Consider the following 27993-nt stretch of genomic DNA (forward strand, 5'->3'; position numbering starts at 1 on the left):
CACATTTACACACTCATTCTTGATTATATAGATTTACATTCAAGTCAGATTTGAGTCTATTTCACTTCCTGCCTTTTTTTTTTTTTTTTTTATTAACAAGACAATACAAAAAGGTGCATTTAATCTCAATTTAAACCCACTCAGAAATTCCAGGGTTTTTTTTATCCCTTCTTTCTTTCTTTTCTTTTAATTTTAATTTTTATGTTTTTTTTCTGCATTTTATTTCAGTTTTGAGTTACAGTTGATTTTATTTTATTTTTAATCTTTTTATTGGTATTTAACAAGACAATAAATAATAGTATTTTCAATTATAAAATTGCTCTTTCAAATCATACCCATTCAAAAAAATAAAATAAGTAAATAAACAAAACAAAACCTTTTTTATTTATATATTTATTTATTATTTTAATTTAGGCTTGAGTTACATTTTATTTTATTTTATTTTACTTTTAATATTTTTATTGTTATTTATCAATAAATAACAAATATCTAAAAATAGATTGTCACAATTTAAATCCACTTAAAAAAGAAAAGAAAATCCATTTATATCTTGTTATTTTATTTATTTATTTTTGCATTTTTATTTAGGCTCAAGTTACATTTTATTTCATTTCTAATCGTTTTACTGGTATTTAACAAAAATAAATAATGGTATAATCAACTGAAATTTTTAAATCTCAATTTAAACCAAAATTCCATGTATTCAGTGTTCATTGATTGATTTAGTTATTTGTTTATTTTTAGCTCTCTGCTGTTCAAACTGAGTTTGATTGGTTCACACATGCTGACCAACACATTTAAAAGACTTTTTCAGTCATCCATGATTATAAGCATTTAAAAAAATTTTTTTATAGTGATTATGACTACAAAAAACAATTTCTAGCCAAGCTATAAAAATGTATATTTAATTCAACATTTCTAAAACTTTTAACATTTATGCATTTGGCAGATGCTTTTATCCAAAGCAAATAACAGTGAATGTAAAGTATTATTGTTATAAATGCACTTATTTAATTTTTTTTCATATCTTGATTTTTATTCATGTTTAGATATTTCTACTGGAAAACAAGACAGAAATTCTAAACAAGAACATCATGTTTTTCAGTGTGAGATCCTTCCAATCTCTTAATGTACTGTAGCTAAACTAATAAACATGCATTATTTTTGCTGTCATGAGCTATTAAGTGCTATTATGTTGCATGATTATGGTGGTTTGTGGTTGATTTTATTATTTACTGTACATGTTTATGGAAAAGCTGTATTGCGTCATTACTAAAGAATCTCATGTCACACAATCTTGAGCAACATAAACTAAACCACATTTTGTAGAAGCGCTGTTTCACACACATCCTCTGCCTGTCGTGCTGAGAATCAACTTCCTCCATCAGCGTCGATAAACAATAAACTCTGACAGAGACGCAGATGAGTAATAATAGTACAGACCACAAAAAAGCATCGGAACAAGGGCTGAATCTGAACTGAAGCAGCCAGCAGGTAGAGTTGATTGACAAACTTCATAATCACAGTTGAATGGGGAGGGTTTTAGCTTAAAACGTCTTTGTTATGCAGTAGGAAGTGTTAGAACACATATGTGACTCTGCAGCACAAAACCAGTCTTCAGTCGCTGGGGTATATTTGTAGCAATAGCCAACAATACATTGTATGGGTCAAAGTTATCCATTTTTCTTTTATGCCAAAAATCATTAGGATATTAAGTAAAGATCATGTGCCATGAAGATATTTTGTAAATTTACTACCGTAAATATATAAAAACTTCATTTTTAATTAGTAATATGCATTGCTAAGAACTTCATTTGAACAACTTTAAAGGTGATTTTCTCAATATTTAGATTTTTTTGCTCCCTCAGATTCCAGATTCTCAAATAGTTGTATCTCAGACAAATATTGTCCAACAAACCATACATCAATGGAAAGATTATTTATTCAGATTTCAGATGATGTATAAATCTCAATTTTGAAAAATTGACACTTAAGACTGGTTTTAAAAGCAGTCATAAGCAGCACAGCTATATTTGTAGCAATAGCCAACAATACATTGTATGTGTCAAAATGATCCATTTTTCTTTTATGTCAAAAATCATTAGGATATTAAGATCATGTTCCATAAAGATATTTTGTAAATTTCCTACCGTAAATGTATCAAAACTTCATTTTTGATTAGTAATATGCATTGCTAAGAACTTGGACAACTTTAAAGACGATTTTCTCAATATTGTGATTTTTTTGCACCCTCAGATTCCAGATTTACAAATATTGTCCGATCCTAACCAGTGTTGGGCACGTTACTTTAAAAAAGTAATTAGTTATAGTTACTTCTCACAAATAGTAACTGAGTTAGTAACCGAGTTACATCATTATAAAAGTAACTAATTACCAGGGAAAGTAACTATTGCGTTACTTTAAAAAAAATAAAAATTTTCAAATGTCAAATAACTTTGGATGCCCCCAATATTAAATAAGTTAAATTAATGAAATGGACACTAAAAAGAATAAATTATTATTATAAAACATTGTACATTAATCTACACTATTTATCTACTGACACTTAGTATCAGTCAGTCAAGCATTATAATATAATATTATGATAATTTAATATTATATGATGATAGAACTTTAGTAATTAGAATAACCAAGTATGAATGCATATTTGTCATCAATATAAAACGCACTAAGGATTAATGAGCTGCTGGGTTCATGAATATTAATCACGTTGTCTGCGTTCGCTCGAATTGATTTGCTGAAATCAAAACAGTGATGATAATAGGTGAGCGCCAGCCAATGAGGTTGTCGTTTGCGCATTAGCCCCGCCCACTGGCAGAGACGCCAGCAGTTCTTCAAAGCTGAAGAATTCCAAAGGAACTCCGTTATTTTGACAGAAAAATACAACAAAGAATATCGTTTACATGCAGCGCGTCAATTCTGCATGTTATGAAAGACTCTCGCTCTGTATCTGTCTTTGTGTGCGTGTCTGTGAGAGAAAGAGACGGCGAGCGTGCGCTTCACACTGTTTATGGTACGTCAAATACAGCTGCACTGCAGCATCCATTCAGATGAACTGAAAAAATTAATTAATATAATATAGTAACGCCACATTTTATTGTCAGTAACGGTAATTCGGGAAACAGTAATTCGTTTGATTACTCGTTACTGAAAAAAATAACGCCGTTAGTAACGCCGCCTTTATTCCCATCACTGATCCTAACAAACCATACATCAATGTAAAGTTTATTTATCAGCTTTCAGATGATGTGTAAATCTCAATTTCGAAAAATGTATCTTTATGACTAGTTTTTTGGTCCGGAGTCACATTTAGTCTTTGATTTGTGTGGGAACACTTTTAAGTGATGGTTTGTTTTGATGTGTTTGACTGAAGTCAAAGGTTCAATGAATCGGCTCATACCATTTTTAAATTACTGAGGTGGTTCAAACTTTTATGTGTAATTTAGTTTATTGCTGTTAACGCTAATATGTTGACATAATACTGATTTAACATTTTATGTGAACGTAAAAATATCATAGAAAGTATTTTGCGTGTTTTATGAGGTAAATCATTTACCCCACCCCCCCACCGTACGGAAACTAAAGTGACTCAGTCCTAGTTAACTTTCCAAACGATTTGAACCTGTTCTTTTTGATGATTCATTTGAACCAATTCGCGAACAGCGCGCGAAACGCTGTGGAAGAAGTGAGAGTCGGTTGAAATGTTGGACCGAACGAACCGATTCTTTGAACTGATTCGTATTTCGTTTCAGTCGGTGACGGACGGTGTCATTAGAAGTTTGTCGGAGTGTCCACCGAGCTCAGCGGTGAGTTACAGATTATTTACTTGGTTTATGTATGACAACCAGAGATTTAAAAGAGTTTTGAAGAGAAACTATCGTGAAAAAGTTGATATGAGAACATGAGCGAATCAACCAGACGCGTTTGAACAGTTCCGTTTGTACTTCGGCAGGTGTAAAAACAATAAAATCTCCTCAGTTTAGCGTCAATATCACGTTTATCACATGTTTAGTGTTTACAGGGAACTGAATAATCAAACACTCGACATATGAAACCTGGACAACAAATATGAAACTGATCGTAACCGATCCTATAGTACTTATAGGTATACTATACTGCTGAAGAATGAGCATCACGTTCATATACCACGGTAACGTTATTTATGAGATACTTAAAATACCATGGTGTTGTCATTGTAACTTTCCAAAAAAACATGATATTTCCATGGTACTTTTCATTTATCGCTTCTATTTTGTCACTGTCTTCAATCCCAACTGATTGATTCATTGGCCGTGTCTTAAATCCTGTTTTTTGGATATCAGACTCCATATCAGAAGTATATTGGGTTACTACAGAGGATTTATGATGCCTAGGTAGGAAACAACCATGAAGTTTGGTTACAGTTCAATTTGTTTTAGATTTGACAGAAACATGGTAAAACCATGGTACTTTTTGCTTCTCTTATGCATTTCTATGATGCACATATTGCTTATGTAGGGAACATACTAGGATTTTAATCCGCCAGAACTTTCAAAACTTACTTTGTCACAGATTTCAGATTTGTAGTGAATTTGTATGAGGATTTACCATGTTATCGAACCTTTACAAAAACATGGTACTTGTCCAAAACATGGTAAAACAATGGTACTTTTTGCTTCTGTTTTGTTAGTGTCTTCAACCCAAACTGATTGATTTATTGGCTGTGTTTCAAAACCTCAGACTCTGTCCGTATCTGAGGTACTTTGGAGTTTATGATGCACAGACGTGATGTCTAGGTAGGGAGCTCACTAGGTTTTAAAACAGCCAGAAAGTTCAAGTTCGAAATAATATTTGTCACAGATTTGTAATGAATTTGAATGAGAATATCCATGATATTGTCAGTGTACTTTTCCAAAAAAAGCATGCAAATGCTATGGTACATGACCAAAACGTGGTAAAACCATGGTACTTTTTGCTTGTTTTCTTCTGCTTCAGTGCAAACTGATCAATTCATTGGCTGTCTCTCAAAACCTGGTGTTTGTGTACCAGGCTCCGTCCGTATCAGAAGAATTTTGAGTTATCGTAGACAGAGGAATGCATGATGCACAGAAATGCTGTCAATGTAGAGAGCTCAGAAACAGCAGCTTTATTTGTCATGAATTTGAATGAGAATCTGATATTTATGAGAATGACATCAGAATGCAATTCATCTGAAATGTGAAAGGGTGTGATTGTTATTTTGAGTGAATTCTGGAAGATATTATGTCATTTGTCATGCGCTGTGACACGAAACAGAAGGAGCCCGTTGTGTCTCTGATTCTCTGCAGTGTTCGTCTGAATGAAGGTGAATTGTTTCTTTTTGGAGATTTTCTGCTCTGCTCTTTCACCAGCTATGTGCTCCAGATGGCTTTGAACTGGACAAAACTCTCAGAGAAAACAGTTGAGATATTTCGGTGTAACATGACCATACAGGATCGGCCGGTTCTTCAATTTTCCTCTAGTTCCAGATGTGCCAATGTAATCTGAGCACTTTTATTTGCTGTTCTCACACAATGACCGCATCTTATATAAAGCCCCTCCTTTGGACTCATTTCAGATCAAGTTTTAGTCCCCTAGAGGGTCGTATCGCCTCACAACACTCCCACACTCATAATCAGGATGTTAACAACAACACACACACACACACACACACACACACACACACACACACACAGAGATAATTCAACAGCTGACTTGCATTTACATTCATGCATTTGGCCGATGCTTTGTACAAAGTGACTTGTATTCAGAATCAAAGCTATGATCTTCATCTGGATGAAGTAGATTTCATAGGGCCCAAAAAGTGTAAATTTTGTTTAAAATTTAATAAAATGATGTTCCATTGTTTAAAAGGTTCATTATTTAAACTAATTAGACATGCACTTTTGATGACTAAAATTTAATTTAACAATTTAGATGGAATCCTGAGAATTTTATTTTTATCGTTTTAGTTATTATTGTTAACTAAAACTAAAATTATTAGAACATTTTTGTACTCGAAATAAAGCTAAAATAAAATATGAATATTAGGTGAAAATTACTATAAATAAAACTAAAATAAATTTAACCTAAATAGATCTAATATACCTAAAATGACAACAAAATTACAAAAAAAATGTAAATATAAAAACCTTACTATATTTATGACGTTAATAACTGCAGAAATGCATCATCACAGTCTGTGAAAGGAGTTGATGGAAGCGAGTAACAGTCTTGTGTGATTAGGACACACATCTGATGATGATGATGATGCTGTCATTATAGTCAGTTTTCCTGGAAGTTAAAGAGTGTAGACTTTAAATGTTTACATCTGCGAAAAGTGTGTTTTGGTGAACTATCAAGAGGACATAAGCATACAGATGAGCTCAGCGCTTGTTTGCTATGGTCACGTTTATTTCTATATCGCTTTACGCAGTACAGATCAGCTTCAAACACTGAAATAACTGTGTTAATAATGCAAAATTTGTCAGTTATGACCGACTTCATTTTCAGCTGTAAAGCAGCTCTACAGAGGATCATTGTGTCATTATTCAGTTCAGTAACAGTGTCAGCGTTACAGAGTTCATCAGTAATGGAACTGGAGTTCAAAAACAGAAAGAATAGAAAGTCATGAGCAGATTCTGATGAAGCGTGTTAGCAGGAGTTTGTGGTTGATAAAGTGTTCAAACAGATGATTGAGATGAAGAATCAGTGTGTGTGTGTGTGTGTGTGATTGATGGTTTAAGATGTTTAATGGAAAGCTTTTGAAATGTCTTCTGACCACAGTGATGTCAATGCCAGGAAAACACACCTCCACCCACCGTGTACACACACGCACACACACACACTCTGCTTCCCGTTTTCTTTGTGAGTTCAGTGTTTCTAGCGGTTTGTTTGTAAATAATTACACAAGTGTCTTTTGAGAAATTAAGCATTTTCAATCATTCTCTGTCTGTTTTCATGAGTGTGATTGGTGTCGTTTGATAAAGTTTCTTTGTTAATGTATTCAGTGTGTGTGTGTGTTTATGTGCAGTTTTAAAGGGCCAGCAGCCGGTTTTGCTATAGGCTAGTGTTCATGTGGTTTTGGATCAGATGGTTTGTATTAAAATTATTATTAAAGTTGCTGATGCATATATGTTTTTAAATTAATTCAGTCCGTTCTGAAGTGAATCTCTGCCAGCGTTCAGGCATACCGACTCTGTGATAAACCAGCAAATCATAAAGTTCTGTCTTGCATGTAAATGTGTCTAATACTAATTTCCTGATCCAGCACATAATTGGGTCATTCCATGTCAAATCAACCAAATTCCCCCGACTCAAATTTTTGATTTTGTCAGTATTTTTCTGAAAGGTTCTTCTTCGTTTATGCATTTCCTTCAGCAGAAAGAAAGTTTTAATACAGGGATCTCTGGTTGTGTTATCAGGGATGATAAAGAGTTGTTTCTTCCTCCTCTGACACACCTTCAGATCTCCATAAAGCATGTGTATCTGTGAACTCAGACAGGTTTGAACACGATAAGAGCTCAGATCCCTGACATTCCTTCTGTCTGTGGAGTTTAGCCGCAGGATGACGAGGATCGGGCCGGAGTTTCCTCGCGAGTGTCCGTGAACACAGCACCAAATCATGGCCAGCAGGGTCAGTTTTGACTGTGATCTGGTCACTGATTTCGAGTAAGTGACTTTTTACTGTTTTTATTCCTTCATCTGCACTTCCTGTGTGTTTGCTCTGTTTGTGTGTGTGTGTGTGTGTGTAATACCGTTCTTGTCATTACTGAGTCATTTACATAATAAACGTCTCTTTTGTTGCTTCAAGCAGCACATTGTTTATGGAGATATCTCTTGTTTTAGCTGATTAAAAATTAATATACACTACTGTTCAAATGTTAGTTTTTTTCCCCTGAAATTAATGCTTTTATTCATCAAGGACGCATCAACTTGGCATTAAAGACATTTAAAAGATTTCAGAAACACTTCACTTAAAGCCTTTATATATAATGCGTTATAAAAATATTTAAATTTTGCCTGATAATGCAATTTTTAACTCATTGTACGGTCTTATGAGTAATCATTACCGCTGTAATAATACATTTAATAATTATCTATTCATTGTTACACTTTTTAAATGTATAACACATTAAAACTTTGTAATCTACTTTGTAAGTCGCTTTGGATAAAAGCGTCTGCTAAATGACTAAATGTAAATTAAAACACATGGCAGTCATCAAGGAATCTGAAAATATTATAATGCATTTTAAATTTGGTTACAATTATGAAAAGATAATGCATTACAATGTATGTTATGAATAGCTTTATAATGCGTTGTACATAAAGGCTTCAAGTAAGTTTTTACAAGTATTTCTATTTCAAATAAATGCTGTTCTTTTGAACTTTCTATTCATCAAAGAATCTTGAAAAATGAAATGCATCACGGTTTCCACAAAAATATTGTGCAGCACAACTGTTTTCAACATTGATAATAATCAGAAATGTTTCTTGAGCAGCAAATCGGCATATTAGAATGATTTCTGAAGATCATGTGACACTGAAGACTGGAGTAATGATGTTGAAAATACAGCTGCGCATCACAGAAATAAATTACAGTTTAACAGATATTCACATAGAAAATGGCTATTATAAATTCTAATAATATTTCACATTTTGTACTGTATTTTTGATCAAATAAATGCAGCCTCGGTGAGCATTCTGTGATTTTTCTGTGTTTTTGTGCATCAGGAGTCCAGCAGATGAGGATGGGGTTCATGATTCATTCAGTCAGCTGATCCAGGAACAGTGTCACGGCCTTCATGATGTCATAGAGATGAGCTCGTTTGACCTGGAGGAGGAGAGCAGAGGTCAGATCAAATTCTGACCGGGAACCGCCCACTTAGACAGGAAGTGAAGGAATCTGACAGAGCCGTTTGTGTTTCAGATGACGTTGAGTATCTGGAGGCTCCTGACTACCAGCGGTCAGACAGCGATGCGCTGCAGCAGACGGATCATCTGATTGGAGAACGCTGGTCATCTGACACGCTCAAAGTCCTGTCCTCCATGCCCAGCCGCACCATCGGTCAGTGTGTGTTTGTTTCACCTTTTCAGTGTCGCTCTTCATCCGGTGGATCACAGATGTCTGTCATCAATGGCTGGAGTTCTTCTAGATTTATTCTATTATTTTGCCTTTTGCAATGCTGCTTTCAAAGCATCTAAGCAACAAAAATACACGGTTTGAAATTCCAGTTCATGATGCACTCATACACTCTGTAAAATAATAATTTTTATTTATATAGCGCCTTTCTAGCACTCAAGGTCACTTTACAAATCAGGCTTAAGGAACAGAGACAATAGACATCAATACCAAAAAACAAAAAACAAAAGCTAAGTGTAATATACAGAAACCACTTACAAGATTAGATTAGAGATACAGAAAGAATGAAGATAAACATCCATAACAGGGTACAGTTCACAGACTATGACTTGAAAAGTAATGGTCAGAAAAAAATGGGTTTTTAAAGGAGAGAAGGGAGGATGCCTGATGGATGGTTTGGGGAAGAGCATTCCACAATCTGGGAGCAACAACACTGAAGGCCCTAGCTCCCATAGTCACCAGACGAAACTTAGCGGGCAAGTAAATCAGATAAATAAGAAGGAGCAATGTTATGGTGAGCTTTATAAGTGAGAATTAGTATCTTGAAGTTAATACGCAAGGAAACCGGGAGCCAATGAAGATGATAAAGGATAGGGGTAATGTGATCGTTCTTTCTTGTGTGAGTAATCAAGCGAGCAGCAGAGTTTTGAACATGTTGTAGTCGTTTGATATTATTAGCTGAGATGCCACAAAGAAGTGAATTACAATAATCTAATTGGGATGTAACAAAGGCATGTATAACAGTTTCAACATCCTGCTGACTGAGAGAGGATCGAATACGCGAGATATTACGTAGATGGAAAAAAGCTGTCTTAACCACTTCACCAATATGATTATTGAATGAAAGAGTAGAATCAATGAGAACACCAAGATTGCAAACTTTAGTGGAGGGCATAATCAGATCACCATCCAGATCCAGCAGTTGACTAGAATGCTTAGATACAACAGCTTTAGAGCCAATCAGTTAAATCTAAGGTAATTTGCCTCTAGCCAAAGCTTGAGTTCCTTGATGCAATTTGTTAATGAAGGCGGAGGAAACACTGAAGTGGAAGGTGTGCCAAAATAAATCTGAATGTCATCTGCGTAGCAGTGGAAGTTAAACCCATAGTGCTTAATTATTTGTCCAATTGGTAGCATATAAATGGTGAAGAGGAGAGGTCCCAAAACAGAACCCTGAGGTACACCAGAGCTGATGAATTTGGTAGATGATCTGTGATTCTGGTATATAACAAATTGTTGCCTCCCAGTCAAATAGGAGGAAAACCAATCAAGGGCTGTGCCAGTAATTCCAATTGCTGAAAGTCGTGAAAGGAGTATCTCATGACAAACAGTGTCAAAAGCTGAGCTGAGGTCTAACAGAAGGAGAGTGCTAAGAGCACCAGAATCAGAAGATCATTGAGAACCTTAACCAGGGCTGTTTCCGTACTGTTTAATGGGCGAAAACCAGACTGGAAAGGCTCATAGAGGTTGTGTGCAGTTAAGAAGGTCTGTAACTGGGAGGCAACAACATTTTCTAATATCTTAGAGAGAAAGGATAAGTTTGAAATAGGCCTATAGCTACTTAGGGAAGATGGTTCGAGACCATGCTTTTTAAGAACTGGAGTGACAGCAGCAATCTTAAGTTTGGAAAGGTACAGTTCCGGATGACATTGACATATTAATGAAATGAGTGATGGGTGTTGACAGGGCAGGCAAGCAATTCTTCAGTAAGAGGGTAGGTGCAGGATCAAGAAGACTAGTAGAGGAGTTAGACAGCCTGATCATCTCATCAACCACTGTGGGGGCGATAGAGTCAAAACTAGGGAGACTATGAGCGTGGCCTGAAGTAATAAAATAGTAATAGTAATAAAATAAGAAATAACTTCATTTTTAGTTGTTTTAGCTTGTTTTAATGCTGTGTTTTAATTTAGTTTAACTTGATGTACTAAAATAACCTAATCTAAACCTGAAATAAATATAAATTATAGTAGTAAATTAATATAAATAAATATTAGTGCTGTCAAATGATTAATCGTGATTAATCGCATAATATATATATATATATATATATGTGTGTGTGTGTATTTTTATATATATATATATATATATATATATATATATATATATATATATATATATATATATATATATATATATATATATATATATATATATATATATATATAAATGCATGTATACATTTAAGAAAACTGTTATGTTTATATATTTATATATATAAATTATATGAATATATTCATATGTATATATATTTCTATGTAAATATTTTCAAAATAAATATTGAATGTGTGTGTATTTGTGTGCTGTGTATATTTATTATGTAAACAAAATGTTTATTTTGGATACGATTAATCGCGGTTAATCATTTGACAGCACTAATGAATATAAATGCATAATAAATACAATTATAGACATATTTAAAAAACACCAAAACTGATAAAATTACAAAAACACAACAAAATTGCTAAAACTTAAATTAAAATTAAAATGGAAAATTTAAAAATTAAAACTATAAATTTCAATGGATACATAAAAATATATATAATATTTTACACATTCACTCAAACTTTTCTTGCTTTTTAATTTGTAATATATGAGTATATCATTTCCTAATGCATTTTGAAATGAAATATCTTTGCTGTCTAGCCATTTCTTTACTTTGTCTTTCATCTTCATTTCTGGTGAGAAACCTCAGATGTTTGTTATAATTATAATCAGGTTTCCTGTACAGCTTGTGTCTCTTCCTCTTGATGGCTCGCTGATTTGTCCAGATGATCTCAGTTTAATCTCTTTGATTAGGTCGCAGTCGTGGCGCGATCATCTCTCAGTACTGCAACCGCACCATGCAGCTGCGCAGACGCAAACAGAGCAGACCCTCCATCCAGCACTTCCCTCGATCCGCGCGGCCCAGCATCCGCGGGTACCGCGTGGAGACGGACGGAGCCGGTTTTGAGGAAGAAGGTGAAAGCACTAAAATCACACATGTGACCCTGGACCACAAAACCAGTCATAAGGGTCAATTTTTCAAAATTGAGATTTATACATCATCTGAAAGCTGAATAAATAATCTTTCCATTGATGTATGGTTTGTTGGACAATATTTGTCTGAGATACAACTATTTGAAAATCTGGAATCTGAGGGTGCAAAAACATCTAAATATTGATAAAATCACCTTTAAAGTTGTTCAAATGAAGTTCTTAGCAATGCATATTACTAATCAAAAATTTAGTTTTTATATATTTATGGTAGAAAATTTACAAAATATCTTCACGGAACATGATCTTTAATTAATATCCTAATGATTTTTGGCATTAAAGGAAAATGTATAATTTTGACCCATACAATGTATTGTTGGCTATTGCTACAAATATGCCTGTGCTGCTTATGACTGCTTTTGTGCTGCAGGGTCACATATGATGCCTGAAACATCTTAAACTATGCCGTGCTGATCTGTTGTGACGACTCTGTGTTTTTGTAGAGAATAAGAGGGAGCGTTTGGTCAATAATCTGCAGAATCTGTCAGTCAATGATCGCGTGCGTATGTTGAGAGCGATGCCGCTGAGTCTCGCAGAGAAGAAAGAGCTCCGGTAATTACACTAATAAACACTGCCACACCTGCTATTGTGTCTATTCAACATGTCCTGCAGTGCTGCTAAATATACAGCAAAACAAATCACATTTAGTTTAGAGTCTGAATAGAATGTGATGCAACACAAAATGTAGTTTATCTTAAGGAACAAAAGAAATTCATCAGACTCAACAATATTTTTAATGCACAAAATAATGCAAAGACAATAAATAGACATGAGTGGTGCAGTTCAACTGCTGTGAGTTGATTTCTTTTTTTTTTTTAATGAATCGTTAAAATGATTAATGAATCACTGAATCATTTACTGGCTGGTTTTATGACAGTGTGCAGTTAAAGTCATTCATAAAAGAGTTTTGTTGTAATAAATCGTGCTAAAAGCATTGTTTTGTTTTGTGTTTGCTCCAATTGGATTTCCCTCACTGTAAACAGAAAAAAAATAACAGAATCACGTAGAAACATTTGTGTGAGTTCCTGATTTTCTTCTGATATTGTGTTTTTCAGGATGTTGGTGTTGAATAAAGCCGAACACTCTGTGTCTCAGAATCAGATTCCCTGCTGCAGTCAGCTCAAGTATTACATCATCATTGTGAGTCTAAAACATGCGTAGCTATTTTAGTACTTCAGCTTGAACTAAATTAAAATAAGAAATGTTGCCTTGGCAGCTAGCTGAAATAAGTTTTTTTTTGTATTTATTTTATTTCACAATGACATTTTACAACGATCATACCCCTGGGTATTTAAATTAGAGTTTAAATTGATCTCAGTGTACAGTCCGTGTCAATATTTGAAGAGTTCTTTTGCAAAAACAGATCATTTTCAAAAATCATGTTTTTTCATTGTGCATTCCAATGAATCCCCATCAAACTGCAGTTGGGTTATTTTGATTAGGTTAAAAAATAACTAAAATAACTAAAAACACAGTGGAAATAGCTTTAGATTCTATTTATTCTATGTTAAAATAGCAGGATCCTGTTAATTACTTATTGCAAATATTGAATAAAAGGGTATGATTAATTATGGGGAAAAACATTATTAGAGAAAAACATTACTTATTGTAAATAGTGGCAATTATCCGCACCTCTGCATTGTAATACATTATAAAATAGTATGCAATAACTTATTGAGTGTAATTTTTTTTTATTTTATTTCAAATTATTAAATGGATGCCACCTTATTGGGACAAAAGCTCTCCCTACACCTACCCGATACTTTATGTTCAACTTTTTGAATATTTCCTTCATTTTTATTTAAAAATAAATGCTTTTCTGATGTGATTTGAAATTTGAAAAGGGAGAAAAAGTTCGCCAAAAGGCAGATTCGAACCCCGGTCGATCGTGTCAAAAGAAGTGTAACACACGCTTTATCATCTGCGCCACTGAATCTGACGATTGACGACCGTCTTTTGCAAATTTGACTATCCCGATCATACGTTTGTGGGCGGAGTTAGTATAAATAGCCTCTGCCAACAACATGGCTATTTGCACTTAAATAGACACTCCGATTTTTTTAAATTTTTTAATATTCCCAACAATTAAACCGTTGCTCACAGAAAAAAACACTTCCCGCGCCCCTGGTAAACCGTTCGTTTTATTTCAAATCAAGTCGTCAGTGGTCATTACTGCTTGTTAAGGAAGAAAAGACACGACAATCTTTGGTGCCGAAACCCGGGATAACTTGCAGGCAACATCCGAAATGGCGGAGCGACTTGAAAGACTACTCAGAAAACGGAGAGCTGTACGCGGTTCCACTACGAGACTTTTGCAAGACATAGAATCAGAGGTTGGCAAAGAAGATCCGGTCGTTGACAGATTATGTGAACTGTTAGCCCTGTTATCTGCAAAAGAGGAAACGCTGCTGAAGTTAGATTGCAAAACAGAGGAGTGTACAGAAATTGAGGATTTGGAAAATGAAGTTGCTAATGCGGAGGAGTATAGAGAGCGAGTCGTCAGCGCGTCATGCAGAGAATCCGGGAAAGCACTAACAGCAGGCCGTGTGACACAGTGCCACTGCAGCGCGGACAAACAGTTAAGTTGCCAAAGTTAATTATCAGCAAGTTCAGCGGTGAAATTAGCTTGTGGCAAGACTTTTGGAATCAGTTTGAAACCGCTATTCACAGAAACGACGCGCTGAGCAAAACAGAAAAGTTTAATTACTTGAAGACATATGTAACCGGCGCAGCTTCAAAGGCAATAGCGGGACTGATGATGACAGACGGCAATTACGACCACGCTGTGAAGAAAGTGGCGAAGTCATCAGCTGTTGTAGAAGTGGAGGGGGACAGAGGAGAGAACTGAATGTTTTGAAGACATTACGTGTGTCTGGAGCGCTGTTGATCTTGTTGTGGAAATGTGAGGATTCTTATGATTCTTGGGTCTTATGATTTGTGCCATTTTCTCTCTGCCGCTCTGAGTTTGGTCCGATGCTCACAAGGAACATCAGATAACTAGGGGTTAGAAGGGGCAGCCCGTGCTGACCTAGAGGAGAGAGGACAAATATCGTCTAGACAAGAGGTTAAAGTAGAGCATAAAGTGTCAGTAGCTGCGTTCACATTCAGAGATGAGAGATGGGTTGTCTGCAATACAATTGCGTGTGTAAATTAAGTCAAGTTGGTTGCCTGATTTGTGAGTGCTTGTAGTGTGGTAAGGCGTTTGAGATCAAATGAAGCAAGGAGTGAATGGAAGTCTGTAGCATAAGGCTTGTCCAGATGAATGTTGAAGTCACCAAAGACTAAAAGTGGACTGCCATCCTCCGGGAATGAGGACAGCAGCCCGTCCAGCTCCTCTAGGAAGGTGCTTAGAATTTGGCCAGGAGGGCGGTAAATTACCACAATCTGGAGTGTTATAGGAGCTGTGACTGTAATCGCATGAGATTCAAACGAGCTATAATTGGGGAGATAGGGGAGAGTGGGTGAGTATTTCTAATTGTTTGAAATGAGCAGACCAGTGCCTCCACCCCTCCCAACCTGACGTGGGGTGTGAGAGAAAGAGAAATTGTTAGAGAGAGCAGCTGGGGTTGCTGAGTCTTCTGGACGAATCCAGGTCTCAGTCAAGCCCAAGATGCTGAGTGTAGATTGTAAGGGAAAAGCAGAAATGAAGTCTGCTTTGTTGACAGCTGACTGACAATTCCAGAGACCCACAGAGAAAGCAAGATGTGCAGATAGGACGCAGGGTTGCGTGTGGTATTAGAGCGTGGTTGAGAGCCAACCGGAATGTTTTGGAAACACATGATTGAGGTGGAAAAGAGAGGACAGAAAAGGAGAGTGTGTTAAGGGAAGATAAAAGGAGTACTTGAGTGCATTGTCGGTTTTGTTGCAGTCCAGCGATCACAATAGTGAAAACAGCTGTGGCCGCCTTCTAATTAGCACACCCAACAGACTATAGCAGAGCAATTGCTCAAATCGAAACTACAATTCGCACTTAAGTGCTCTTCGAAGCCGACGGCTGTTATTATAAAAACAAGTAAGTGCAATCAAAAATACAAACTACAACGAAAAAGCAAAGTAGAAATGGATATAAAACAAAATATTCCTTTCTAGCAGCAAGTAATAATTTAAGCAACAGATCCAGTAACAAAATATTAAGAAAACACTCAAGCGCTGCTGTCTCTTCTGCTGACTAATCGTGTCTCCCTCTCAAAATAAAGTTTGGTTGGAATAAAAGTAATAGAAGTCTATGGAAAGCTGCCACAATTCACAGAAACGTAATGTGTGTGTGTGTGTGTGTATCAGGGTAGTAACGGTAGTTTTATGGTGTTATATCACAGGCGTGTAGTGGAGTGTGTCAGAGGTTAATCATGCGTGCTGTTTGTTTTGAATGGTTTATAATTATACTCTGTGTCAGATGTACTTTAGTATTGAAGATGATATGCAAGCTCGCTGACATTCAGTCCAGTTTCAGTGTTGCTTTATTGGCATCCGCTGCACATTTGCATTAAAGTGAGACGTGCTGCAAAATAAAAATAAACTGTTAGTATTAAACATTCAAAAAAATACTCAAAGTGCCCAATAAACTAACAAGAAGCAAGATTCACAGTTGATATTTTATAGCTTTTGTTAATATTTTGAATTCAATTTGAATTTTATATTATTTTATTATATTCACTTCAATTTTAAAGTTTTTGTGTTGTGGGTTTTTGTGGCATTTATATTTAGTTTTTTAATTTTTACATTAAATTTTTTAATGTCTATATGTGACACCACAAAACCAGTCATAAGGATAATTTTTTTGAAATAGAGATTTATGCTTTCCATTGATGTATGGTTTGTTGGACAATATTTGTCTGAGATACAACTATTTGTAAATCTGGAATCTGAGGGTGCAAAAAAATCTAAATATTGAGAAAATCACCTTTAAAGTTGTTCAAATTAATTCTTAGCAATGCATATTACTAATCAAAAATGAAGTTTTGATATATTTACGGTAGGAAATTTACAAAATATCTTCATGGAACATGATCTTAATATCCTAATGATTTTTGGCATAAAAGAGAAATGGATAATTTTGACCCTTTTTTTTTTTTTTTTGGCTATTGCTACAAATATACCTGTGCTGCTTATGACTGCTTTTGTGCTTCAAGGTCACATACAGTATTTATTAATTTTAGTTTATTTGAAAATAATTGTTGTTGAGAATTTGTAAAAAATATTAAATTTTTTATATTATTTCAAGTAACAAAACAGTTTTTTTTAAGGTTTTAGGTTTAGTTAACTATAACAACCCTGACTGTAATTAAACAGATCATTAAGAAGGATAAACTAACTATGAATATTACCACTGAATATGCTAAATAACAGTGGCTGTGGTGTGTTTGTAATCAGTGCAGTGATCAGGTTAATGATGCTGTGGTGTGTTGTCTGCCAGGCGCTGAGGCACGGCTGGTACGGCTGGCTGTCGTTTCTGTCCTCGCTGCAGTTGTGGCAAACGGCTCTGAAGTGTGTCGGCGGCCGCTTCGGGACAGGCGTCCTCTCGTATTTCGTCTTCCTCAGAACACTCCTCTTCTTCAACGTCTTCCTGTTCCTGGTCACGGGTTTGCTGTTAGTGGTTCCACAGGCCATCATGCATCCGGACCCGGACCAGAACGTCTCTGTCAGTAGCACATGGGGCCTGGAGGTGCTCACGGGCGCCGTAAGTGCATTAATAAACACACAGTTACATATTTAATTTACATTTAGGAATTTAGCAGACGCTTTTATCCAAAGCGACTGACAAATGAGGACAATACAAGCAATCAAAACCAACAAAAGAGCAATAATATGCAAGTGCTATGATAAGTCTCAGTTAGCCAAACGCAGTACGTGAGGGTTTTTTTATAAAATAAATAAAAAGAAAACAAGTACCTAGACTAGAAAAAGAATAGGGAACGCTAGTGTTAGAAGGTCTTTATATATATAATTAGAGGGTCAAATAAAGATGGAAGAGATGTGTTTTTAGCTGATTCTAGCTAAGGACTCAGCTGCTGGGATCTATGTGAATATCTATTAAACTGTAATTTATTTCTGTGATGCGCAGCTGTATTTTCAGCATCATTACTCCAGTCTTCAGTGTCACATGATCTTCAGAAATCATTCTAATATGCTGATTTGCTGCTCGAGAAACATTTAGACTGTGGGTTCAACTTGACTTGGAAACACAACAGTGTTTGATGCTGTTCACGATCACACTTCTCTCTCTCTCAGGGTTATTTCTCACACTCTGTGCTGTATTATGGATATTATAGTAACAAAATGCTACAGACGGGCTGCTCTGCGTCCAGGAACGGGACGTCCTGTACTTCTGGACTGTCCTATAACATGCCTCTCGTTTACTTCTTCACCATCGGCGCCGCCTTCTTCGTCACCTGCATCATCCTCGTCTACAGGTGAGGCTCTCCTGAAAGCATTGTTTATGCATTTCCGTCACTAGTGATTGTTTATGATTTGTGTTGCATACATATTTTAATTTAAACAGTCTTGAGTTAAACCTAACTTGTTTTTTAGGTTTATAGTATTTTTTTTTTTATAGTTTGATTCTCAGGAAATGCATGAACTAAATAAATGCACATCTTAAGTGCAGTACTTTGAATAAAAGCCTCTGCCAGATGCATAAATGTAACAATTCTGAATGACAATAAAAGCAGATTGTGCTTTAAAGATGTACTTATAGTAATACAGTAATCTTCAGTGGTATTTTATTATCAATGAGATTAGGGATGGGTGATGTGACGATATATATCCTTATCGTGAAATAAAATGTATTTTATTTAGATTTTTATTTTTGTTATAGTTTAAACTTCTGCTGTTCAGTTCTCCGGGTGAAGGGTTGCCAGTTATCACAAAAAGAGCAAAACAAGCTCCTTCAAAACGCAGTAGGCTATAATAAACGGATACCAGGGAACAAATTTAAACTATATAACTTGTATTAATAGTATTCGACAAAATTAAAAGTAAATGTTATTTATTATGAGTAGAATATTTCAATATAAAATATTTAGATATTATAAACTGATTGAAGTAAAACAATTACATGAGATGTAAAAATAATTCAAGAACACTTTATTTAAAGTTTGTTGCATTTAATATCAATCAGCTGGGGGCAGTTCATCTATAAGCTGAGTGTGTTTTTACTAAATAAATAATTTACCAAATAAAAGAAAAAGAAAATTCAAACAAGGTGAAGTACTTTTCATTTCTAAAGTATTTGAGTTTATTTATCATATAAAGCCCTTTTTCTCGATGTTCAGAATAACTACATATATAAATAACTATATCATGAAATATATTGTTACCATGAAATAAAATTAGTCATACGGTGAAACTCAATTTTGGTCATACCGCCCACCCCTAATTGAGATATTATTGTAGGTTTTATTAATTGTTTGAATTAGTTTTTATTTTTATATATTCTGGTTTCAGTTCAATTTTAGTTAAAGAATTTTTTTAAATTTAATTAAAAATAAAATTTATTTAATTTCATTTAATGTTTACCCTTATTTTTATTGTTATATTTATGGTTTACTTTGTATTAATTTTTAATCATTTTGTTGTCTTTTTTATTATATCCTATATATTTTTTTTAAATTAATTTTTATTTCAGTTTTAGTCATTTTAATACATCAAGCTAAACTAAATGAGAACGAGTTTCCTTGGCAGATAGCTGAGTAAATAATTTTTTTTAATTTTTTTAACATTTTATTTCAGTTAAAATTTATTTTATTTTTTTATAAAGTGATTTTTATTTTTTTTTTATTTTTTTTTTATGGTTTAATTTCGCTGCACTGATCCTCTGTGTTTCTGTTTTCCAGCATGTCGAAGTCGTTCGGTCAGAGTTTCCGCATCGATAAATCTAAAGGCCTGTTGGCCATAAAGGTCTTCGGTTCCTGGGACTTTAAAGTCATCAAGAAAAGCTCAGTGAGACTGCAGCGGGCAAACATCGGCACACAGCTGAAGGTCAGCACACATATGATACACATGTACACTTATGATCCATGTATGACACACACACACACACACACACACACGCGCGTCAGCTGTTCTGTGTGTTTGCAGGAGCTGGTGGCGGAGGTGAACCGTCAGAAGCAGAAGTTCCCTGTTCTCCAGCGGCTCTTCCGGCTCTTCATCCACATGCTGGCGTGGATCATGTGTTTGGGAAGCACGTTAGCGTGTGTGCTAGCTGTGTATTACTTCTCTGAATACATGCACAGGGTACGACATACACTTTTTGATCCATTGACTCGAAAGACTGGAAAGACAAGCTCATATATTACATTTCACTGCGAGCTGGATTACAAACACAGGAAAGCTGCCTCAGATTTGGCCAGAACGAGGGAACTTAGAAGTCAATATAATGTTGCTGTATATGTACTGTAAGTTATATAAGTAGTCTTTATGTCTGGAGTTCATTTAGGAGGTTTTCATATGCTGTCCAAGTAGTATATATTGTCTGCTTTAAGTTCAAGGCTCAATTTAAAATTGGCAACTTGCTGAAATATTTTGTTTTATTTTATTTACTGTATTTCAAGTAACACAATTTTTATGGTTTTAGTTTAAGTTTTAGTTAACTATAATAACCCTGATATATACTTCAAGTGGCTTTGGATAAAAGTGTCCGCTAAATTAATAAATGTAAAAAAAGAAAAAAGAAATAGACAAAACAGAATGAAATTACTAAAACTTTAAATAAAATGAAAATCAAAGTAAATCTAAAAATAACATGAAAATAAAATCTAATCATTAACAAAAACAAATCTTAATTGTAACAAACTCTATATTAAAATATGGTATAAATAACACGGGTCTCGTGCGATGGAAACGGTGCTTTATTCGCAAATGTTTTAAGCGATATTCCAGATTTGCGCACAAGTTTAATTCGCATCTTTGTATGGAAGCATAGCTAGTGTTTGTGTTTGTTGATTCGGCTCTTTCTAACGCGTCTCTCTCTCAGGATCTGCATATGCGCGCTCACGCCGGCTCGTCTGATCCGCTGCTGAAGGAAGCCAGTCTGTTGGCCGTTCCTGTCGTGGTGTCCAGCTTTAACCTGCTCCTGCCCGGATTCTTCAACGCCGTGGCCTGGATGGAGGAGTACGATTCTCCCAGTGTGCTCAATTACGTCTCCATCAGCAGGTAGAACGGCTTTCATTTCATTTCATTTCACCGCCCCTTCATTTTCTCCGTAGGAATTAAATAATCATCAAATAAGGGTTCTGATCCATGAACCAAACATCAAATGGTCACAAAGGAAGTGGCTTAAATATGTTAAAGGTTTTTGGTTTCATTTATGAAATAATTACTTTTAATTTTATTTTTATAATTTAATTTTATTGTGTATTAATCTTTTACATTTTGAAGTTTTTTAATTATTTAAATATTTTTTTATAGTGCTGTCAAACGATTAACCTCGATTAATCGCATCCAAAATAAAAGTTTTTGTTTGCATAATATGTGTATTGTGTATATTTATTATGTTATGTATATATTTAAGTTCACACACATACAGTATATTTTGAAAATATTTACATGTATTTACATGTCTATATTTATATTCAAATTATATATGTATATATATACATACATATATATACATATACATATATATATATAAACTTTTTTTCTTTTTTTTTTGAAATATACATGCATGTGTGTGTATTTATATATACATAATAAATATACATAGTACACATACATATATTATGTACACAAAAACTTCTTTTGGATTACTCGTTGACAGCACTAATTTTTTATTTGTGTGTGTTTTTTGTTTTTATTTTTTTACATTTATTAAACATAAAAATATTAATATTTAAAATTACAATTTAATTCATTTAAAAATATTTTTTATTCTAAATTTAATTTCAAATCTAAATTTTACATTTATTTAAAAAATTGTAATTGTCTTGTGTTTTACATTGTCTTTATTGGCCATTTAAAAACGGTGGGGGAAAAGTGAAATTGTAGCATTTTATTACATTTTATTTTATAAAATCATATTTTTTTTATTTTTTACATGCTTTTTTGTTTCAAATTTTTAAAAAAATAATCTTTGCATTTTAAATTTATTTATTAAAGGATTGTTTACATTTTTTATGTTTTTTTTATACATATATTTTTTTCATTTTTAGATGATGTCTTCATCTCTTGCATTGAAAGTCAAGCACGGTTTTGCAGTGTGATGCTATAAAGGCTATTGCTATTTAAAAACCTAACAGTCTCAGAGCTTATGGTCTGTTATCACATAAAAATCTGTTTCTATCTGGAGTTTTGAAATGGATTTGAACAGTAAGCGTCTGTTGCACCGATCAAACTATTTAACCCTTTGTGTTATAAATGCATTGAATGTTTGATTTAGTCTGGCGTGCCCCACAGGAACCTGCTGCTGAAGGTGAGCGTGTTGGGAGTGCTGTGCTATTATTGGCTGGGCCGCGTGGCGTCGGAACCTCACCTTCTGCGTTTAGAGGTGAGTCTCGTCGTGTGTTTGCAGCGCTGCGTCTGTATCTCAGCATCTCTGATCCGTGTGTTTCTGTGCTCAGTGCTGGGAGAGTTTCGTCGGGCAGGAGCTTTACCGTTTCCTCCTGATGGACTTCATCTTCATGCTGCTGGACACCTTCTTTGGAGAGTTTCTGTGGAGGTGAGCGGAAATGTTAAGATTCTCAGGAGCTCATTGCTGTCATTAATTGCATACTTGCCATGTAGAATTTTTTTTTTTTAACATTCATTCATTCTTTTTTTTTTTTTAAATTTCATCATATATTTTTACTTTAGGTTTACTTTTTTTTTGTTTACATTTTTAAAATAATTAAGTTTAAATTGTTTTTAATGATTGTATTCATATTTTAAATTTTAACTTAATTTACAAAAGAAATTACTTTTAATTACAAAAAAAAAAAAAAAAAATATATATATATATATATATATATATATATATATATATATATATATATATATATATATATATATATATATATAATGCATTATTAAAATCACTATTAAAGTTGTGTTTAACATGCGCTGTGAACTAACATGAATAAACAATGAACAACTGTATTTTCATACTTTCATAATTTCAACTAAAATGAACAAAGATTAATAAATAGTGTAATAAATGCATTGTTCATTGTTTGTTCATGTTAGTTAATACATTAACTAATGTTAATAAATGACACCTTATTGTAAAGTGTTACCAAGAAATCTTAACATTTCAGATCTTATTTATGAATACATTTAATTTTACTTATTTATTGCAACATTGTTTTTTAATGTTTTGATTTTATTAAAATGTTTCCTTTTAAAAAAAAAAAAAAATGCAGTGTTTTTAAAAAAAAAAGTTCATGTATTCTATATTAATGTTGCAATAAATAACAGTAAAAAGAAATGTAAGCATCTATTTATTTATTCATTCATTCTTGCGTTTCATTTGACTTTTATTGCTGTAAAGGCTATTGGCTAATTTAAAAAAAGGGAATCTGTAATATCTCAGAGAACTAAAAATTCTGATTCTTTACTGATCTTTTCCTAAAAATCAAATTGTCATTAAGGCAGTGGCTGAAATAAAGTTTTTTTTATTTTTTTATTTATTAAATAATAATTTATTTTTGTATTTTTAAAATATATTAAAAATGTTTTTATTTTATATTAATATTTTAAATTATAACTTACTTTTTTAAATATATATATATATATATATAATTATTATTATTATTATTTTTTTTTTTCATTCTAATTTTTCTTATTTTAAATTGCACCGTGTTTATTGACCGAGTCTTCTCTCGCGCAGGTTGTTTTCTCAGAAGGCTCTGAAGAGGAAGAGGAAGCCTGTGTTTGATATCGCCAGGAACGTTCTGGAGCTCATCTACGGACAGACTCTGGCCTGGTAACGCTGCTTCACATTGAGTGCACTCAGAAGTGTCCTCTGTTCTCCATCAGTGATGTGTGATGTTTCATCTGCAGGCTGGGTGTGTTATTCTCTCCTCTGCTGCCGGCGGTTCAGATCATTAAACTGATCTTACTCTTCTACATGAAGAAGGTTTGTTTGTTCGATTTCTGCCTTTCTGTAGGCATTTAACAGCCTGATTCACAAGTGTGCGCTCTTTTGCATGAAGCGGTTTGTGACCCTGGAGCACAAAACCAGTCATAAGAGTCACTTTTTTTAAATTGAGATTTATGCATCTGAGCTGAGATACAACTATTAGAAAATCTGGAATCTGAGGGAGGGTTCTTAGCAATGCATATTACTAATCAAAAATGAAATTTTTATATATTTACGGTTGGAAATGTACAGAATATCTTCATGGAACATGATCTTAATATTCTAATGATTTTTGGCATAAAAGAAAAATGTATAATTTTGACCCATGCAATGTATTGTTGGCTATTGCTACAAATATGACTGGTTTTGTGCTCCAGGGACACACATTATAATGAAAGTTTAAATGTGTCAGTGAACGTTGCAGTGAATAAATACTGTGTTTGTGTTTTGTCCGGCGCAGGTCAGTCTGAAGATGAACTGTCAGGCGTCGGGGAAGCCGTGGCGCGCCTCTCAGATGACCACCATCTTCATCACACTACTGTGTTTCCCAGCATTCCTTGGGGCCGCTGTGTGTGTGACGTACACCATGTGGACGTGAGTGTGGAGTAACACAAACACACATCTGTGACCGCTCCGTTTAAAGATTTCATCAAATGCTCTATATTAATGTGGCAGTAATTATTCATTCATTCATTCTTACATTTCATCATATATTCATACATTCATACATATTTAATGTTAAATCCATACTTTTGGAGACACTTGCAGTTTTTCTTTCCAGTTTTGCATGAAAAAAAAAATACATTGCAGCATTCTATGATGTATTTAAAAATGTCATTTATTTCATTTATATAATGTTAAGTTTTGCAGAAATAATCTTGTTTAATGTTAAATGCCTCCATACTTTTAGACACTTTTACAGTTGTTGTTGTTGTTTACATGAAAAATGAATGTACTGGATTGATTGGATGGATGTATTGATTTCTCTCTCGTTCTGAATGTCGTGTGTGTGTGTGTGTGTGTGTGTGTGTCAGGATGCAGCCGTCGCAGCGCTGCGGTCCGTTCCAGGGCCTCAAGACTATGTTCCAGGCGGGGAAGCTGTGGGTTCAGGAGCTGGCGGCGGTGAACCCCGATCTGCACTGGCTGGCCTCAGCTCACGCTTATCTGGTGGAGAACCCACTCTTCCTCTTCCTGTCCGCCGGCATCTTCCTGTGAGTCTCCTCTCGCTCTGGAGAACCCGCTTCTCCTTTACACTCGTCTCAGATGGTTCTTCTCCGATCTGAGCGAGAGATTAGAATGTAGAGAGATTATGATGTGTGAGATTACTAACATCCGAGACTACAGTTATTTATGCATGTGTTTTGATTTCATCACTTGGTATTTCCATTTTGTCTTTTTTTTTAATTTTACATAAAAGTTTTTTCATGTTTAATTTAATTTAATTTTTTTATTTATGCATTGCATTTGACTTTTATTTATTACAAGTTTTTAAAATTTCACATGAATTTAATTATTAATTGTTAATTATTTTTAATTTGATTTTATAATATTTAATGCCTACATTTTACATTAAATTTTACAAATTTTATTTATTTATTTTTCCATTCATTTATGCTTACGTTTAATTTTACTTTCATTACTTTATTGCAAATTTCCATAATATATTAATAAATAAATATATATTAATTTTTGATTTACTTGCTGTTAAATCCCTTCATACTTTGAGACACTGTTTTTTACTTGGAGGGAGGGGGGGTATTTATTTATTTTTATTTTTATTTTTTTACCTTTCATTTTACTTTTATTTATTTCTTATTTATTGTTAAATCCATCAGTATGTTAAAACACTGTTTTATTGTTTTATTAAATTTTACATAAATTTATTTATTTGTTCATTAATTTATTTTATGCTTGCATTTCATTTTACTTTTATTTTTTATGGCAGCATTCCATAATATATTTATAAATGTCATTAATTTACTGTAAAATCTGCTTTTGGAGATTGAAACCTATTAACAAATCACTTTTAAGAACTTTGAGTTGAAACCAAAAGCGATGGAAATCATAAAACACAGTACTATAAGAGACTCATCTGAGACGCAGAAGTCTGAGCTTGATCTCGTGGCTCTGTTCGAGGAGACGTCAGCGGTGTTTCTGTGTGTGTTTGCAGGATCGTGATCTACTTCCACAGTCAGGTCGTGGACGGTCAGCGGAAGATCATCGAACTGCTTCAGGAGCAGATTGAGAATGTGAGATGTGAATCATGTGAGCATGTGACCGTATGATCGTGTGTGTGACAGTAGCATGACATCACTTCCTGTTCCTGTTGATTCAGGAGGGTGAGGATAAGAAGTTCCTGATCACACGACTGCAGGACATCCATGAGCGCAAACGAGGCAGGACGCCGCGCCGCGTGCAAGGAGCCAGCGAGGTACACACACACGTTCAATAACACACCTTCGAGTCATGATTATATATAAAATAGTACAGTCAAACTAAAAATTATTCAGACAGCCGAATTCATTACATACCTTTCTATCAAAGTTATCTGACATTATCAAGATCAATGTGTTCTGACGCAGTTTAACCCTGAGTTCTTCTCATATTCTTGTCACTATTTTCTAAACTATAGCGAATAAACTGTGATATAATGTGAGAAATGTTGAAGGTGTCTGAATAAATTTGGGTTTGACTGTGTGTGTGTGTATATATATATATATATATATATATATATATATATATATATATATATATATATAAAATTAGGAGGAAAAAAACTAAAATAATTTTTAAATGAAATAAGTTTAATTTGAAATATTAAAATTATTAATTGCAAAGAATTAAAAACTAAAATATATACATTTACTTTATTTAATTTAATAATATAATAAATATTAAATCCCTCTGTATTTTGAATTTTTGAATTTTTAAATAGAAATAAAGCTGAAATAAAATATTAGATGAAAAACTAAAAAAAAGGCAACTAACTAAAATAAGTTGTTTTGAAGCACTAAAATTAACTGGATATAAATAAAAGCTAAAACTGAACTAAATTATAATAAACTTAAAAAATAAAATAAACCTTAAAACATAATAAAGAATTAAACTAAAATTACTGAAAATTAAATTGAAAACTCAAAATATTAAAAACTATTGACTAGTATATAAATAATACTATCAAATAGCACTTCTCTGAGGCACCAAGAAACACAATAAGTGGGTATACAAACCTGATCGGGTGTGATACTGTGATTCATTAAAAAAGTCCTTTTTATTTAATTATCTCCCAAAGCCACTCATTCTGTGTTTTTATATCATGTGATTTGCGTCTGGTTTCAGGATTCCAGTTATTCATGACGCTCTTCATGAGCTGATGGACCCATAGAAGCAGATGGATGTGGATCTCTCTCAGAAAGCACTCGAGTCCGTCGTGAACCTTCATGATCCTGCACAGATCCGACGGATGATTCTAGAACCCAGAATGTAAATGAACACTCGCACTGCTAGCTTTGCTTAGTTGGATTCTGGTTAAATCTGTGGAAATATTACCTTTTATACTGGTGATGGTGTTTTCATGTTGTCTCTGATATTGAGAGACTTTTAATTTTACTGTGAAATATTTCATACTCACTGTTCCTCATCCCTCAGAAACTGGACCCTCTGTTTAATATACCATGATATTGTTTTCACAAAAACAGTTTTAAATAAATACGATGTTTTTATTATTATTATTAAACTTTACCTTTGTATT

General features: G+C 33.9%; 1 protein-coding gene across 9 annotated transcripts; it reads left to right on the forward strand.

Annotated features, from left to right (window-relative positions):
• The first annotated feature begins 1426 nt into the window (after positions 1-1426).
• Positions 1427-27970, forward strand: tmc6b (transmembrane channel-like 6b). 9 transcript variants are annotated; one of them, XM_058791504.1, is made up of 22 exons: positions 1427-1494; positions 3774-3827; positions 7579-7689; positions 8752-8870; positions 8948-9085; positions 11957-12118; positions 12637-12745; positions 13249-13333; positions 17607-17870; positions 18422-18603; positions 20026-20170; positions 20270-20425; positions 21165-21343; positions 22583-22673; positions 22747-22844; positions 23991-24086; positions 24164-24239; positions 24703-24836; positions 25277-25453; positions 26413-26491; positions 26578-26673; positions 27582-27970. In XM_058791504.1, exons 3-22 carry the CDS (start codon positions 7643-7645, stop codon positions 27597-27599), a joined length of 2451 nt encoding a protein of 816 aa, XP_058647487.1. In that variant the 5' UTR covers positions 1427-1494; positions 3774-3827; positions 7579-7642; the 3' UTR covers positions 27600-27970. The 9 variants fall into 9 exon arrangements, with proteins under 9 accessions (XP_058647487.1, XP_058647489.1, XP_058647491.1 ...); XM_058791506.1 differs by lacking the exon at positions 1427-1494 and adding an exon at positions 2889-3034 and having other exon boundaries at positions 7519-7689; XM_058791508.1 differs by lacking the exon at positions 1427-1494 and adding an exon at positions 2889-3034 and having other exon boundaries at positions 7523-7689.
• The last annotated feature ends 23 nt before the right edge of the window (positions 27971-27993 follow it).

This window comes from Onychostoma macrolepis, chromosome 11, assembly GCF_012432095.1.
Source record: "Onychostoma macrolepis isolate SWU-2019 chromosome 11, ASM1243209v1, whole genome shotgun sequence".
NCBI lineage: Eukaryota > Metazoa > Chordata > Actinopteri > Cypriniformes > Cyprinidae > Onychostoma > Onychostoma macrolepis.

Bases quoted from the DNA above. Each gene is read 5' to 3' on its own strand.
- tmc6b (XM_058791504.1), top strand. From the start codon at position 7,643: ATGGCCAGCAGGGTCAGTTTTGACTGTGATCTGGTCACTGATTTCGA. The intron at 13,334-17,606 runs GTGAGTCTAAAA...GTTGTCTGCCAG, and splicing joins TCAAGTATTACATCATCATT to GCGCTGAGGCACGGCTGGTA. The intron at 17,871-18,421 runs GTAAGTGCATTA...TCTCTCTCTCAG, and splicing joins TGGAGGTGCTCACGGGCGCC to GGTTATTTCTCACACTCTGT.